Source organism: Macrotis lagotis, chromosome 5 (assembly GCF_037893015.1).
Source record: "Macrotis lagotis isolate mMagLag1 chromosome 5, bilby.v1.9.chrom.fasta, whole genome shotgun sequence".
Classification (NCBI taxonomy): Eukaryota; Metazoa; Chordata; class Mammalia; order Peramelemorphia; family Peramelidae; genus Macrotis; species Macrotis lagotis.
Window position 1 is genome coordinate 175,331,477 of NC_133662.1, and position 17,244 is coordinate 175,348,720.

Consider the following 17,244-nt stretch of genomic DNA (forward strand, 5'->3'; position numbering starts at 1 on the left):
CTTATCTTTAAAATGGATTCTATCTGCATTTTTATGTCATATACCCCTTTGGTAGGCTGGTAAAGCCTATGGACCCCATTGCCAAATAACTTTTTAAAAATACTCAAAATATACAGGATTTCTAAGGAAGCCACTTATATTGAAATACAGATATCAGAATATTATTTAAAAAACCCCCCAAACATCTAAACTCAAGAATCCCAGATTAAAAACCCCTGGATTAGATGGACTCTTACTAAGATCTAAATCTATGAATCAAAGGACTGGAAACCAAACCCCAGATATGCCTTAAGACAAGTCATTTCCCATCTTTTGGTTTCTGATTCTCCATCTGTAAAGTGAGGGGATTGGACTGGATGACCTCTGATCTTCTGGTTTTGTTCAAAGATTGTTAATTATACACGAACAAGTCATATATATATATACATATATATATTCATGTGTATATCCACTTGCAGATCTATATAAATACACGTACATAAATACATATGCATACATATCTATTTCTCCCTAAATGTTAATAACCCTAAATTGAAAATGCAGTGGGGGAACAGGGCCAACCCCCCTCCCAAAGTTATGAGAGGCTTGGTAATATTTTATTCATCATCATATTTATTGTTAGTCCCTCACTAATTTTTTTAATAAATGTTTTTTTAAGATATCTTAACAAAATGGCACACCTACCCTAATAGTGGGAGAGAGGGGCCAGTCCCTCACTAATTAAACAATGTGGTTATAGTTGATGATATCCCAGGGTCCTTCCAGATCTAGAATGTAAGAAACTGGGAGGCACAATTTAGGAATTATTTATTATAAATTATAAATTATGTTATATAAATCATATAAATTTTATTATATTATATATATATACATATGTATATATATAAAAAGCATTATAAATATGCTGACCTCAGTCCTATAGGGATCAAAGCAGGAAAAAGAAGGAGAGAATGTTTTCCAGGCTTCAAGGGTTCTTTTGTATCTAAGACATTAATTGTGGAGCTAGGGATATTTATTGTAGATCTCAATACCCATTCCCTGATCCTATCATTCATTAGCTGTATGACTGGGTAATTTAGAGCCCTGTCTCGGCCACAGTTTCCCCATCTGTACAAATAATGGACTTGGATGGTATAACCTTCCAATTCTACCATTTTATTATGTCTGGGCTAGTCTGTAGTCTAAAAAGTACTGATGAATTCACATTCATAGAAAGGCAGCAGGAAATACTAGAAAGACCATTGGGGAGTTAGAATAATTCCAAGATACTTTGAAACTTAAAGTTGTGTAGCTCAGGGGGGAAAAAAAATCATAGGATCATAGATTTAGAGATGGAATGGACCTTAAAGATAATCAAATCCATTCCTCCTCATTTTATAGATAAGGAAATTGAAGCACATAAAATGTTATATAGCTTGTAAGTATCTGGGTGGGGGGGAGGATTTGAACCCAGGTCTTTTTTACTCCAGATCCAACACTTGATCAAATTCTCTCTATATCTCTGCACTTCCATATTCCTCTGCAGAGTGTAGTAATACATTACCTACCTTTAAGGAATCTAAGTTATTTGGGGTATGGGAAATCCATTCATCCTTTTGGTCAATAGCCAATTTGTCATTATTCAGCTTTTCTATATTTTCTCATGTTTTCTTTTCTTTTTTGTTACTAATAGTTTTCCAATAATGTTAGGGAGCAGATAAAACTTTTGTTTTGGTACCGGTGAAGTGTACATAAATGATGGAAAGACAAAAAGGGGAATTAGGATGGAATTGTGGGGCTGGAAGGAAAAAGTAGAGGGATACTCTAGTGGAGTTTGGTGTGTCCATCAGAGGGCAGTGTCCTCTTACTTGAAGAAGGAGTGAGCCACTTTGGTAAAACTCCATCATCACTAAGGCTTTTTCAAAGACATTTGGCACCATCACCTATAGGTTGCTGTGATTTTCCCAGTTCCAAGAACTTTTGACTCATTCTAAGCAAAATAGTGAAGTATTTCTTTAGGAAATGAATTATCTAGATTGTTTTTAATAGTTGTACATCTTCAGGAGAGTTTCCATTTGATTACCTTTTGGGAAAAGGGGGAAGGAGAATATGATGGTAATTGTTAATTGCTTCAAGAAACAGTCTGCTCTTCTCTCTCTCTCCTCTTTCTCATTATGAACTTACCATGGTTGAGTGTCAAATTTGTTGCAGCATCACTTGTTCTGTGGAACTCTCTAATGACTTAAGTTGTAGAGAAATGGAAGGCGTATCTTCACCTGGGAGTTAGCCATACTTAGTCAAAAGTCTAGTTCCTCTCAGCTCTCTTCTCCTTCTCCTTTGTTTAAGGAGACTTTTTCCCTACAGATGAAATAAATGTTAAAAACCAGAGGACTACGGGGTTGAACAAACAACTGGATTGGAGATAATATTGGACCTGGGCTTAGAAATGAAAGCTCAAGTCCTTGCCATCTCAAATTGAAAGTCATCCTAAGATGACAAATTTCTAACTGGTATTGGCGGGGGGGGGGTTACCAGAGGCACTAATGTATAAGGGAAATGTTGAAATGGCTTACAGAGGGATGTGGTAGAATGCTTTTTTCTTGATAAGATTGTTATCAGCTAGTTCTATCTGAATCAGTACTGGGTATAGAGAAGGGTATTTATTACATATACTGAGTGAATTGGTATTTAGTAAAATATTGTATGAATGATTATGAAGGTAGGCAGACAGGCTAGATGATCATTTAAGTTTCCTTTAAGACCCTAATAATAACAATAGAACAATAATGGTCAATATTTCTATTGTGCTTTAAGGTTTACTAAGTATTTAATATACATTATCTCTTTTGATCCAGCCAACAACTCTGAGGTTAGTAAGACAGATTTAGAAAGGGGGAAGGTGAGTGGATACATGTAATTTCATTGTCAATCAACAACTCATTGATGATTAATATTCTTAGAGGGCAGTCTAAGGCATAGAGAGGAAAAGTTACTTGCCTATGGTCACACAGCTAATACTGGGAGAGGCAGGACTATAACAAGATCTTCTTGACTCAGGAAAGGTCTTCTATCTACTATGCCTCCCTTAGGAGGAATATTAGCTCCATTTTACAGATAAAGAAATAGAGGCTTAGAGAAGCAGACTAAATAACTTGTTTACAGTCACATAGATTGTAAGCTTCAGAGGTGGGTGACAATATGGAAGACAAGGGAATAGCTTTTTCTCGAGAAGAAAAATTATTTTTTTCTGTTAAACTCTGTTCACTTTCTCTCCTTTTGTTTCAAGGAGTTACTAAATAGTAATTCAATGACTGTGACTTTGAATTTACCATAAGGTTATCCTAGATCTTTTTGTACTCCCATGTTAAAAAAATTACCTGTAATATTTTATTTATTTATAATATTTTTTCAAAGAATTTCTTGAAAAGACTGATTATTTGTTAGACTGCCAATTTTTTAACTTGAAAAAGTACAAAAAGATTGTGTTTAACCAGAAATATTTCTCTATAGCCCTGGTACTACTAGACATTTTCCAACTTCAGAGTAGTACAAAACAGAGTCACATTTTTTCCATGAACTCTATTCTATTTTTATATTTGCAAAGTGGAGCATAATCTTTGTTCAATATTTGATAGTTGTTTGCTCATCCATTTTCTTGCCAACTTACTATAGTTGTCTCCCCCTACCCCACCCCCCCAAAAGGTTCTGTTCTGGGTCCTCTTCTCTGTTTACACTTTCTCATTGACATCATCAACTCTCCCAGGTTCAATTATCTTTCCACTGATAACCTCCAAACCTATACCCCTAGACTTTATCTCATTCTTAAATCCCAGTTAAATTTCTCTGTCAAATACTTGATGGACATTTCCCTCTGGATGTCCCATCAGTATTTCAAATTTAACATGTCCAAAATGGAACTAATTTTCTTTCTCCCATAAATTGACTTCTTCTCCACTTCAAGTATGCAACCTTGGAGATATTAACTCTTCTCTGTTCTTCACCTTCTCCCCTAAAAAAATTCCAACCATGTGTCTAGTCTTATGGTTTATACTTCTATAACATTTCTCAAATCAGTAGCATTCTCACTAATCATATGGACGCTTTTTTGGTTTAAACCTCCATTATCTCTTTCTTGGACTATTGCAATTGCTTCTCAATTATTCTTCCTACTTCTGTTCTCTCCACCCTCAAACCCATCCTCCATGTATCTGTCCAATTGATATTCTTAAAACACAGAGAGATAGTATTATACAATGGATAGAGAACTGTTCTTAAAATCAGGAAGATCTGAATTTAAATACTGCCTCTGATCCTGAATGGTTACATGGATTTTGACCATTTGACCTCTTAGTACCCTCAGATCTACATTGAGAAAGTAAGTTCCTCATGAAGAAATCCCAACACCAATTAAATCATTGATTCAGTTAAAAAATAAAAGAACCAGATGTAACCATGTCACTCTTCTGCTCAAAAATGATTATTGTTTGTAAGGTAAAATATAACTCCCTTACTCTTGCATTTAAAGTCCTTCACTTAACTCTTCAGATATATTTTGTGTTTCTCCTGTTCATGCATGCTGTATGCCAGCCAGACTGGTCTACTAGCTATTCCTTTAATTCTATCTTATGTAGTTTGCTTCTTTGTCTTTGCCCAGATTGTCCTCCATGCCTCTTTTGCTCTTACCTGTTTCTTAAACACAATCCTTACCTTCCTTCCAGGCTGAAATTGTAAGTCACTTCCAAACCAAAAATTTTCCAGACTCCTCATTTATATATTCTCAAGGATGATTGATGGATTCTTATTCTAGGATGGTAGGGCAGTTTTCCATGATAATTTCAAGAAAGATATTCCATGCCTGTTTCCTGATTGTGGTTTTCAGATAGACTAGTAATTCATAAATTATCTCTCCTGGATCTATTTTTCAGGTCAGTTGTTTTTCCTAAGAGATGCTTTACATTTTCTTCTATTTTTTCAGTCTTTTTGGTTTTGTTTGAAGGAATTGTGATGTCACATAAAATCATTAGTTTCTGTTTGTCTCATTATAATTTTGGAGGTCTTATTTTCTTCAGTTAGCTTTTGTGTTTCCTTTAACAATTGGATAGTTTTACTTTTTGATGAGTTATATTCCTTGCCTAGTTGGTCATTTTTACTTTTAAAAGAGTTGAATTCTTTTTACTTTTAAAGGTATTGTTTTCTTCAGTCAATTTTTCATAATTTTCCTGCATGGATTTCATTTCTTTTCTCAATTTTTCTTCTTCCTTTCTTTTCTGTTTTTTTATTTAAAATTTTTTTAAATTTTTTTTAATTTTACAATTCCCTCCCAACCTCGTTTCCCTTCCCCCCACCCCTAGAGAAGGCAGTCTGATAGTCTTTATATTATTTCCATGGTATACATTGATCAACATTGAATGTGCTGAGAGAAAAATCATATCCTTAAGGAAAAAAAATATAAGAGATAGCAAAATTACATAATACATTAGAAAACCTTTTTTTTTTAAATTAAAGGTAATAGTCTTTGGTCTTTGTTTAAACTTCACAGTTCTTTCTTTGAATACAGATGGTATTGTAAAATTGTCCCTGATTATTGCCCTGATGAAATGAGCAAGTCCATTAAGGTTGATCATTGACCCCATGATTCTGTTAGGGTGTATAGTGTTCTTCTGGTTCTGCTTTTCTCACTCAGCATCAGTTCATGCAGGTCTTTCCAGGCTTTTCTGAATTCCCATCCCTCCTGGTTTCTAATAGAACAATAATGTACATATACCACAATTTGTTTAGCCAAATTTATGGACATTCACTCAATTTCCAATTCTTTGCCAGAGCTACTATGAATTTTTTTGTACAAGTGATGTTTTTACCCTTTTTCCATGATCTCTTCAGGATATAGACCCAGTAGCACTAGATCAAAGGGTATGCACATTTTTATTGCCCTTTGGGCATAATTCCAAATTGCTTTTCAGAAAGATTGGATGAGTTCACAGCTCCATCAACAATGTATAATAATAATCTGTATTATAATAATAATAATACAGATTTCCCACATCCCTTTCAACATTGATCATTGTCCTTTCTGATCATAGTAGCCAATCTCTCCTCTTTGGTTTTTAAAATTCTTTTTGAGCTCTTCCAAGAAGTCTTTTGGTCTTTGAGATCAATTTATAATCCCCTTTGAGGTTTCACATTTAGGCATTTTGCCACTGCTTTCCTTTTCTGACATGATGCTTTTAATCATGCCTATTAGAATAATAGCTATCTATGGTTAATATTCTTTTGAGTTTTTTGCTCATTTTGATAGTTGTGCTCTGCTCCTGGGGCCCAGGGGGTATAGTCCCAAATTTCTTGTGCCTGGGGCTGGTCCCTGGCTTACCACTTGCCTAAACTGTTGCCTTTGATGTTTCAGATGTTAGGGATTTGTTCCCTCTGTTTGGGTTGCCTAACCCAGAGTCTCACCTATTTCTTTAGCATTTCTGGGTTTGAGCTTTGCTTTCCAAGCTGGGGTTGAGACCCTCACTGCTTGCTGGTTGCACTATTTGCTGAACTGGACCTGAATTGTACTGTGGTTAAGAGCTTCCCACTGGCTTCCTAGCTCCCCTGCCTATGCTAGGCTATACTTCCCCTTTATCCACTTGAGAGAGACCTTTTTCTGAAGTTCCTTCACAATATTTTGAGTTGAGAACTCAAGTTGTTTCACTTTATTTTTTTGTGGGTTCTGCCACTTTAGGGTCTATTTAAAAAGTTCATTAAAAGTTGTTTTGGGAAGAGTTCTGGGAGCATCCTACCTTCACATTACTATTTGACTCTACCCAGGAAGAGTCCCATTTGTATATTCTCTCTCTCTCTCTCTCTCTCTCTCTCTCTCTCTCTCTCTCTCTCTCTCTCTCTCTCTCTCTCTCTCTCTCCCTCCCTCCCTCCCTCCCTCCCTCCCTCCCTCTCCCTCCCAATAGTTTCAACTTCTTGAAGTGAAGGCAGGAAGGGCTATTTGGTTTTTCTTGGTATCACCAACACTTAGCATGGTGCATTGCACATTGTAATTGTTTAAATGTTTATTGAATTAAATTTCACAAGTTTGCCAAGCTTTGTAGCCTTGATTGAACATCCTCTCAGGGATAGAACAGCTTTCTGCTCTCTTTACTTCTGCCCAAGTACATCCTATTTGTTATTGGGTTGGGTGGCAAGAACAGCTAGAGAACAGGTACCTAGATTTTCCTTTCCTTGCATTTTTTTTATAGAAATCTCCAAGTCCCAGAATGACATGACTTCTGACAAACATCTTCTAACAACCAATTACAGGGAGGGTATGGACCGGAAGGAGAGGAGGAGCCTATCTGACACTGCCATCAACTTGACAACCAGGGTACAAACAAATAACCCAACCCAAGCTGAGGTTCCATGGGCTATGCTAGTTTTCTTAGGAACTGGTGTAGACTCTGGGTGTAGCTAGGTGGTACAGTGGATAGAGCATCAACCCTAGAGTCAGGAAGACTCATCTTCTTGAATTCAAATATGGCCTCATACACTTAATATCTGTGTTACCCTAGGCAAGTCATAAAACCCTGGTTGCCTGAGTTTTCTCATCTGCAACATGAGCTAGAGAAGCAAATGGCAAACCAATCTAGTATCTTTACCAGGAAAACTAAAAAATGGGGACACAAACAGTTGGATGTAACTTGGAAAATGAACAATGACAACAGGTGTTCTTAAGGTTTTTTTATGTCACTTGGACCCCTTTGGCAGTCTGGTGAAGCCTAATTGCTTGCATTTATCGCTAGAAGAATTGTTCATTCCATACAAGTCCAGAATTTCCCTGAAATCTACCTATGGATTCCTGTTTCAGAATCTCCAGGAGAGAATGGCAACTGAGCATGCTCTATGTGATGATGGCCTTGATAGGTCAATTAAATTTGACTACATTGGAATAGGATGATATTTACTTCAATGACTTTCCAACTCATTTTGACTTTTAATTTAGTTTAATGACAAAACTAAGCAAACTGAAAAAATAATGAAAAGCTCCTATTTGGGGGAGGTTGAAGAATGAAAGATCAAAATTCAGAATGAATTTAGAATCCAGGTAGGGCAAAGTGAAAGAAGGCAATCAAATGTTCAAACCATGTCTATGTTGTTTGGGAATGTCAGTGACCTGGGTTAGAATTCTGCCTCAAATATTTACTAGCTATGTGACCCTGGGAGAGTGACTTAATCTTGATGAGTCTAAGACTACTCACCTATAAATTGGGGATAATGATAGTGCCTACCTCATAGAGTTGTTTTGAGAATCAAATGAGATAATGAGACCGGTGCTTTGCAAACTTTTAAATGCTATGAAAATATGAGCAGACACCATCATATTCATCATTACCACAGTGATATCATGTTTAGAAAGCCTTTTAACAATGTAAAACACATTTAAAAGGATGCCAGAATCAGAAGGAAAATGAAAGACTATGTAGTACAACTTGTAAATGAAAATAGTCCCCCTCTGTAGCATAACAGAAAGGTAGTCTTGGAGTCTTTGCTCAAAGGCCTTCAGTGATGAGGAATCCTCTACTTCTACCTCATTTACTTTGGACAGCTCTGATTATAAGGAAGTTGTTCCTTCTACCAAGCCTAAATCTTCTCTGCTACTTAGAACCACTGTTCCTTATTCTGCCCTCTGGGGATAATGGAACAATTAATTCGCAAGTCCTTCTAGTACTGGAAGCCTACTAAGGTCCACTCCCTGACCTCTCCCAAGTTTTCTCTTCTCCAGGCTAAACATCCCAAGTTTCTTCAGTGCAAAGAAAGATTGATTCATATCTGCCTTCATCTCTGACTAAAAGAGTAAAGAACAAAGGGAAGCACTGGTGATGCAGCCTGATGCTTGTGCCAGACTGTTGGAGAGACAAACTCTCCTGGCAATGAAACCAAAAGAAATGTTTCACCCATACCCGCCTTTCAGAGAAAGCAAAAAGTTCAACACTCTCCCAGAGTTTTAGGACTTCAAGTTTGCCAAGAAGAAAACAGCAGATCAAAACAAGTTAACCTCAACTTTTTAATGGGTCACTTGCATTTTTAGTTGCTTTCCTCCAACAAAGCAATCAGACTTTGCAAATTAATGCCACGGTAACACTTTGGATGGGAGACACAATGAAGAGGTTTGCATATAGGTGGTATTCCAGTGTCTTATTTGACTAAATCAAAATGAAAATAATTCTCTGTGTCCGTCCTTCGAACTGACGGAGTCTAGATAAAGGAGGACAATTTCAAATAATGAGGTGCTATGAAGCAAAACTTGCTCTTTTCAGTCTGAACATCTTTCTTCCTTGGAAAGGGGGACAAAATTACTTTTTTTTTTTTATTAAAACTGAATGTGCATGCTTCAAGAAGCAGATAATAATAAAATCCAATATTATGATAGCACTTTAAGTGACCTAAGCCTAAGTCTTATAACAACCCTGGGATATCAGTGCAATATGTATTATTTTAATTCCTATTTTATAGATAAAGAAACTGAGGCTAAGAAAGGTTAAGTGACTTGCTTGGAATCATAAAGCTAGAAAGTATCAAGGGTGGGATTTGAACTTAGGTCTTCCTGATATGTCCAGAATTCTACCCACTACTTCTCTCATATACAAATGAGTTCTCACATATCAGAAGAAGAAAAGTGTCAAAGTGTCTGTGTTGTAGAATTTAGACAGAAGCACATATATATATATATATAAACATTTGTTATAATAGTCACAAATCCAATCAATGGTCAAATGCTAGATAATAGTTGGGGGGCTATAGGGAAGTGACTTGGGGTGCCTTGAGATAGTAGTACAGAAGGCCTAGAGGAACCCCAAAACACTGGCCAATCAGGTTAGTGATTTACCATTCATTAGGTTAGCCCCCCATCAAGTAATTGAACTGCTTCAGTAAATCTAAGTAAAATATGAGGGAGCATACAATTGCAGATTGGACCTATTAAAAGTCAACAGTTTTACTAAGAAGACTGCCTGATGGGTGGTCCTTTGCATTCTTGTAAAATATTTTGTAAAGATATGTGGGTGTAAATCTGAAAAATCAATACTCTACTTTGATGCAGTTGGTGTTTATTGATAAGGTAGAAAAATTGTGAATGTTTGTGAAATGGATTTAAGATATGCATATTTTATCATGTATTAATAGGACATCATGACAAAGCTGACATAGCATCAATTAGAGCCAAAAGTTTCATATTGATTTTTGTCAGTGCTACCCAGTTTGATGTTACATGACAAGATGCTGTAGATCAATGCAGAACAATCATAGAAAATAGTTTCATTCTTAAACCCAGCTTAGATTTTAAAAGTATGGAAACTAAGGAGCTACTTAAATCTGAAGAAGAAAAAAAGCTGAAAAACATTTGAATGCATTTGACATCTATACTTAGCAGAATCTCCAATCAATACTGAAAAGAATTGTCTTTCAAAGTAGAAAACAAATTGGCTTCTTGATTTTCAAAGCTAAGAAAGAATTTTATCAAAACATCATCTCAATCATTTGATAAACATGAATGATATCAAAATCATGATTTATGATTTCCTCCCTGGAAAGTTGATGAAAGTAGATGAAGTAGCTTCTTCATCTCAAGGAAACTTTCTTCAACGATATTAAGTTATCATTTATGCTTCAGAAGTGTAAAATTCTTAATGTTCATGAAGAAAGGAAAGACTTGATTAGAATAGAAGACTAGAAGCTTGAATCTAAAAGATAAAGACAATAGGTACAAATACATTGGTCTTCTCTAGACAAGACATATTAAAAATAAAGTTATCAAGGAGAAAATTGAGGATATTTTATTTTTAAAGTTGACTGGCATCCTAAAGTCAAAACTGAATGAATGTATATGTGTGTATACATATATATGCATATATATAATAAAATAGGCAACAATGGATCTAGAGAGTTTCCAAACCAAATTTTGCACAATATTAATAAAATTACCCATTGCAACTATAGAAAGATCAAACATTTCTCTTTCCAAAAGGAAGAAGAGGATTGATATATGTTCACTGAACTCACAGAAAACATATTAAAAATGTACAGAAATGTTTTTGGAACAGATTTAAAAACACAATATTGAGATCTGACAAAAAGATATATTACACTGAATTCATTGAAGATGACTAAAAGTGATTTATTTCTGGATGAAAAGATGCAAGAATAAAATTTTAAAGTGCTCTATAAGTTGTATCAATATGAGCTCAGACAACAATCAATGAAGCATAGAACAAAAGTCTGAGTTATGCTGATTTCTTTATACAAATGTAGGGTAATATAGTAATTAAAGAATGGTTACAATTGAGGTAATTGTATCCAGAAGAATTATTCTATGGAATTCAGAAATAGCTCATTGCAGAATAATAGTTGGGAATGTCAGTGACTTGGTCCAGCTTTATTTTTTCATCTGAACTCCATCAAACAAGATCATGAGAATTTTTTTTATTAATTACAGTATTAAATTTCAGCATATTAAATAATCATGATTTCTTAGTTAGGTGTAATGAAAAATTTTCAAAACAAAGAGGCCTGAGGCAAAGTTAAGATGGTAGAGTAAGAGGAGAAAACTCATGAACCAAATCTTCTTCATAAAGATCTAGAAAACTAACTAAACCACATAGGAATGAATAAATCTAAGAAAAAGTAACATTGCATCATTTTTTTTTCTAGGCCAGGAGGGCTTAGGAAGTCAGTCAGAGAGGTCTGAGGACAATGGGGACAAGATCTGACCGATATTGTGCTGGTTCAGAATGGGAGAGAGGGAGAGAGGGAGGGAGGGAGGGAGGGAAGGAGGGAGGGAGGGAGAGAGGGAGAGAGGGAGAGAGGGAGACTCTTTTTAATCTCAAGTAATTGTTAACATTCACCAATCAATTAATAGAGACTGCTCTGCTTCACCAACATCCTCATTTTATCTGTTCTGGTGATTGTGCAGCTAGGTGGTGCAGTGGATAGAGCACTGACCTTGGAGTCAGGAAGACAGGAGTTCAAATCCAACCTCAGATAATTGACTCTAACTAGCTGTGTGACCTTGGGCAAGTTACTTAACCCTGATTACCTCTCATCTAGGGCCATCTTCAGTAGTCTTGATTCATTTCTGGCCACTGGACCCAGATGACTCTGGAGGAGGAAGTGAGGCTGGTGACTTAGTACAGCAACCCCTCATTCAAATCCTATTCATGTGCTTGTAATGGCATCACTTTCCTGATGTCATGGTCTTCTTTGAGAATGAAGGACAAACAACAACATTCTGAGAGTATCCTGATATCCCTACGTATAAAATGGGAGGATAACTATGGTGAAGAATAGATTATCAAAGAAGAGCACATGTATACATAGAATGATTTATAAATACTAAATAATTACTATTTGGTTGAAAATTTAACTAGTGTATCTTTAAAAAGGACACTTGTCAAGCTGCAATTATATAATGATGTCCTTTAATTAGTGAAGTCTTAATATTACACTGACAGAGGTCCTTTCACTGAAGAATCTAGAAACATATTACCAAAATTAATTATGAGTCACAGTATCCCTGTGAAGTTGGTGTCCACCTTCCAGATGGATAAACAAAAGCACAAAAATTTTGAGTCACCTGCCAAAAGCTGCTCTGTGAATCAGTGATGATAACTGGAAAAGTAGAGAAATATTCATCATCTTAACTCATTTTCTCAATCACTGGAAGTCAAATACGCATTCTAAGATATGAATACAAGATCATCACCAATACATGTGGTCTAGATTTTCCAGTGGATTCATCTTTATATTTTACTTTAAAATTTTATCTTCATTTTAAAGAGACAGTAGGAAATTGTCCAGGTTATTCTTTAGATTGTTCAAGAATATCCAATAGAATAGGGGCAGCTAGGTGGGGCAGTGAATAAAGCATAGACCTTGGAGTGAGTAGGACCTGAGTTCAAATCCAACTCAGACATTTAATAATTACCCAGCTGTGTAATCCTGGACAAGTCACTTAACCCCTTTACCTTGCAAAACCCAATAAAACCAAAAAAAGAATATATGATAGAATATTATCTATATCCATATCCACATCCATATCCATATCCATATCATATCCATATCCATATCCATATCTATCTATATATCTATATCTACATATCTATATCTATCTATCTATCTCTCTCTAATCTATCTCTATCTCTATCATCTCTATCTCTATCTCTCTATCTCGATCTATCTATCTATCTGTCTGTCTGTCTGTCTGTCTGTCTGTCTGTCTGTCTGTCTGTCTATCTATCCATATATCTATCTGGAATTTTCCTAGTCTTCAAAGCTATATAACTCAACATTGTCTGACTCTTAAGTTTCATTCTTTTCAGATTAAAGGCAGAGCAGCAAATAAAAATGGGAATGGGAAAGGGACTGATGCTAAGCTTCACAGAAATTGAAATTGAAAGGGAAGTAAGTGAATTGCCCAAGATCACACAGTTTGTAAGTGGCAGAGTCAGAGTTTTAATTATAATCCTCTGAGTATAAACCAATGTTCTTTCCACGATACATTCCTGCCACTCAATCATTTTGTTGAGCTTGTGATACAGGTTGTAGATTGTGATTGTAGATTGTAGATTGTGATTTATCAATGACTTAGAACACTTTAGTGGGCAATCAAAATCTTAATGTTTTTCTTGAGACATTGTTCAGAGTTCATTTCACAAAGAATTGCTAAGATGGAGCTCAAGGAGGAAGAGGGTCAATGTTATTATTTTTCTTGCTCTTGTTTCCATGACCACCTCTAAAGTCTACTTTTATATGGAAAAGTCTCAAATCTAGGTTGATTGCTTTTAGGGAGGAGAGATTTTATTAAAATCAAATCATATTTATTGCTATAAATATATAATATATAGACTGATAATGGTCTTTTCTCAGGTCTCATCCCTCTTGCTCTCTTCTACTTAGTGTATATATACATATACATATACATATACATATACATATACATATACATATACATATACATATACATATACATATACATATACATATACATATACATATACATATATAAAGAGAGAAACAGATATCTCTCTATCTATATGTATATATATATATAATGTATAAAACCTTATATCAGATTTCTCACTGTTAAGGAGAGGAGAGGGGTAAGGGAGGGAGGGAGAAGAATGTGGTTCTCAAAAGCTTACAAAAAAGATGATTATTGAAAATTACCTTTGCCTGTGAATGAAAAATAAAATGAAATAAAATAACATTCAAAAATATAATAAATAATAACCTTAACAATAGTATTTATATAGCACTTTAGAGTTTGTCGAGAGCTTTATGTATTAATCCAGTTTGACACTTCATTTGACACTTTTAATCAACCTGTTCTAGACAGGTTTTAGACAGGTCCTCTCTGGGTTTTTGTGATACTGCTTTCTTGTAATTCTCCTACCTGTTTAACTGCTCTTTCAGTATCCTTTGCTGTCTTATCACCAAATAGTAGTGCTCTATCTTAAACTCTCCTCTTTCCTGTTGACCTCATCAGATGCTATGGGATTAATGATGATTTCTCTGCAGATGATTTGTAGAACTTTATGTCTGGTCCAAATCTTTCCCTGATGAACTACGGTCTTGCATCACTAAATGCCTAATGGAAAATTTAGGGGTGAGATTTGAACTCAGGTCTTACTGAACACAAGTCCAGTATTCTATCTACTGTATCAAACTACCTCTTTGAGAGAGGAAATTTTTCAATGAATAAAGAATTCATCAAATTCTTTGTTTTGTACTGTGACTTTTATCAGGTAGCTAATGTCCTCTCCTACCACTATATTCAATCTTTATGGTAATTTTGTAAACTCGACATCCATCTCCTCTAATTCAATAGTTTATAGATATGATTCCATTTCTATCTTTCCCTCCCCCTACCTTATTTGCTACTTTCTAAGATATTCAGTAGTAATACATTGATAAATGGTTGTACACATTATCTGCCAGCGTTGTGTATTTTCCTGTGCTCACCAAACATTTGAACAAAAACAAAAGGGTAAGTGAACCATATGATTGGTGATTTTTTTTTCTTTTTCAGACTGTCAGTTTGTCAGATCATCTTAAACTCAGCACTCAAGAGGATGATGAAAGCTTTATGAATCCCATCTTACAGAAAGAAAACATTTTACCTTCTACTCATAACATCATATTTTCTAGTGACATCAAACATGTGAGTTTTAATTTAATATGGTTGGCATGTGACATATAAATATCATAACAATCTCAAGCTGAATTTAAATGCATGAGATATAATTGAGTTATGGTCTTATGATATAGACTGAATGAAATCCAGAAGTGAGTACTTTTGGTTAGGAATTAATAAACAACAATTAAAATAATAAACAACTTTCCCATGCTTTCCCATGGCTATATCAGCTGGCCATTTGGGGCAGTGTTCAGAGTACAATACTAAGATAACAAAATCTGGGTTCTAGCCTTGGCTCTGATATTTATTGTACATGTAACTTTAAGTAAGTGACTTCATTTCTCTTAACTTTATCTCTAAAAATGAAAATGATAATAATAAAAAATTATACCTAACATGAACATTTTAATGAGTTTGCATTGCATTGTTAGGACAAGAAGGGTTAAAAATTTAATAAAGTATAGACTATTGTGGGATGCCCACTTATAGTGTTGGTGAAGTCATACCCAGGTAATGATAGTAATTATAATGATAATAATTTATAATAATAATAATAAAAAATAATAATTCCAAAGATGCTTCCAAGGAAACTAAAGAGGGTGAGCTTAAATTTCAACACATAAATTACAAAAAGCAATCATTTAAACCCCCTATATATAATGCCTCACCAAACACTAAATACTAAAGGATAATGTCAGGAAAGTGACTTATGTATGACAAGACCATTTTTAGTTGATCTCTGTTGAAAAAGGAGGACAAGATAACAATATCTGACCTTTACATAACTACTTGGCAGGATGCTATGTGTTCTGAATTCAAATGTGCCCTCAGACACTTATGACTTGTGTGACCCTAAACAAGTCACTTAACCTCTGTCTACATCAGTTTCCTCAGTAAAATGGAGATAATAATAACCTACCAGGGTTGTCATGAGGATCAAATGAAGTACTATTTTTAATGTGCTTAGCACAACACATAGTAAGTGTTAAGTAAGTGTTTGCCTTTAAGTTTTGCAAAGCATTTGATTGACATATTTTCATTTGACTTTATAATAATCCTATGAATTAGATATAGATACTTTGGTTATTATTATGACTATTTTACAGGGAAAGAGACTGGGGATCAAAAAGGTTAACCAACTTGCCCATGGTCCCACAGCTAGTAAGGACTAGAAAAGGTTTTCCAGTTTGTTCCAAGATCAGTAGCCAAATAGGACAATATTGAAAGAAAAAGACAGGATTGTATGCCAGCTTGGTATTATTGAAAGGACCATAGAATTCTCAAAATGTGTTCTAGACCACTCTCCTCCAATATTCCATTCTATACTCAGCTCATCATCCATATGCAGTGCCTATTCAGGTTATGCGGTATGTCCTAAAATTTGGTTTTAAACCAATAAAGCTTAAAGCTTAATACTGCACTAATACTTTGGGGATACCCAGTATTTGTGTGTGTATGTGTGTGTGTGTGTGTGTGTGTGTGTGTGTGTGTGTGTGTGTATAAATGGATTAAGTCCATAGATTGTTCATCCAATCCTATCTAATAAACAGGAATTTTTCATCCACTTAACCCATATGAACTGTTAAACTGATCCTTTTTGAACATAGGTCTCAGTGAGTAGTAGCTTTTGATATTCCTGCATATTCTGAGGTTGATGCTGTCAGCATGTCATTTGTAAATAGAAGTATCTGAGAATTTTACCATTTTCAGGAATTCCTCTTCTATCTGATCTCCGTGATATCCTGCACCGTTTGGTCAAACAAATATCTCCCTGTTTCTATTACTTGATCAACAATCATAGTAATATTGATTGAAGTAATCTGAATCTGTCAAGGAATTATGTACATTTCTAACATCTTTGGGGAAAAGCTTTGTTGAAAAAGAACCTCCAAAGTTGTGTTTTGCTGTACCCGAATACTTTTTCATAATCGGTAAACAAAAAGTCTTATCCTTTTTGTGTCATCATGATTTGGAGTTGACCAAGAATCTCAAAGATGGCAGCATCTATTAATCTAGAGAGATTATGAAGCTTTTGGATAGAAACATTTGGTGAAATCAAGTCCTACCTGAGTGATTTTTTTCAGGATCCTTAACAAAGCTATTTTCAT

At 35.0% G+C, this 17,244-nt stretch overlaps 1 protein-coding gene across 3 annotated transcripts in view; it reads left to right on the forward strand.

Annotated features, from left to right (window-relative positions):
* The window catches only part of SYTL3 (synaptotagmin like 3), a 117,598-nt gene that overhangs the window by 80,183 nt on the left and 20,171 nt on the right, over positions 1–17,244 (forward strand). For all 3 annotated transcript variants that reach the window (XM_074187943.1, XM_074187944.1, XM_074187945.1), the window contains 2 exons: positions 7,209–7,333; positions 15,029–15,160. In XM_074187943.1, coding sequence (XP_074044044.1) covers positions 7,209–7,333; positions 15,029–15,160 — 257 coding nt within the window. The remainder of the gene's footprint in view (positions 1–7,208; positions 7,334–15,028; positions 15,161–17,244) is intronic.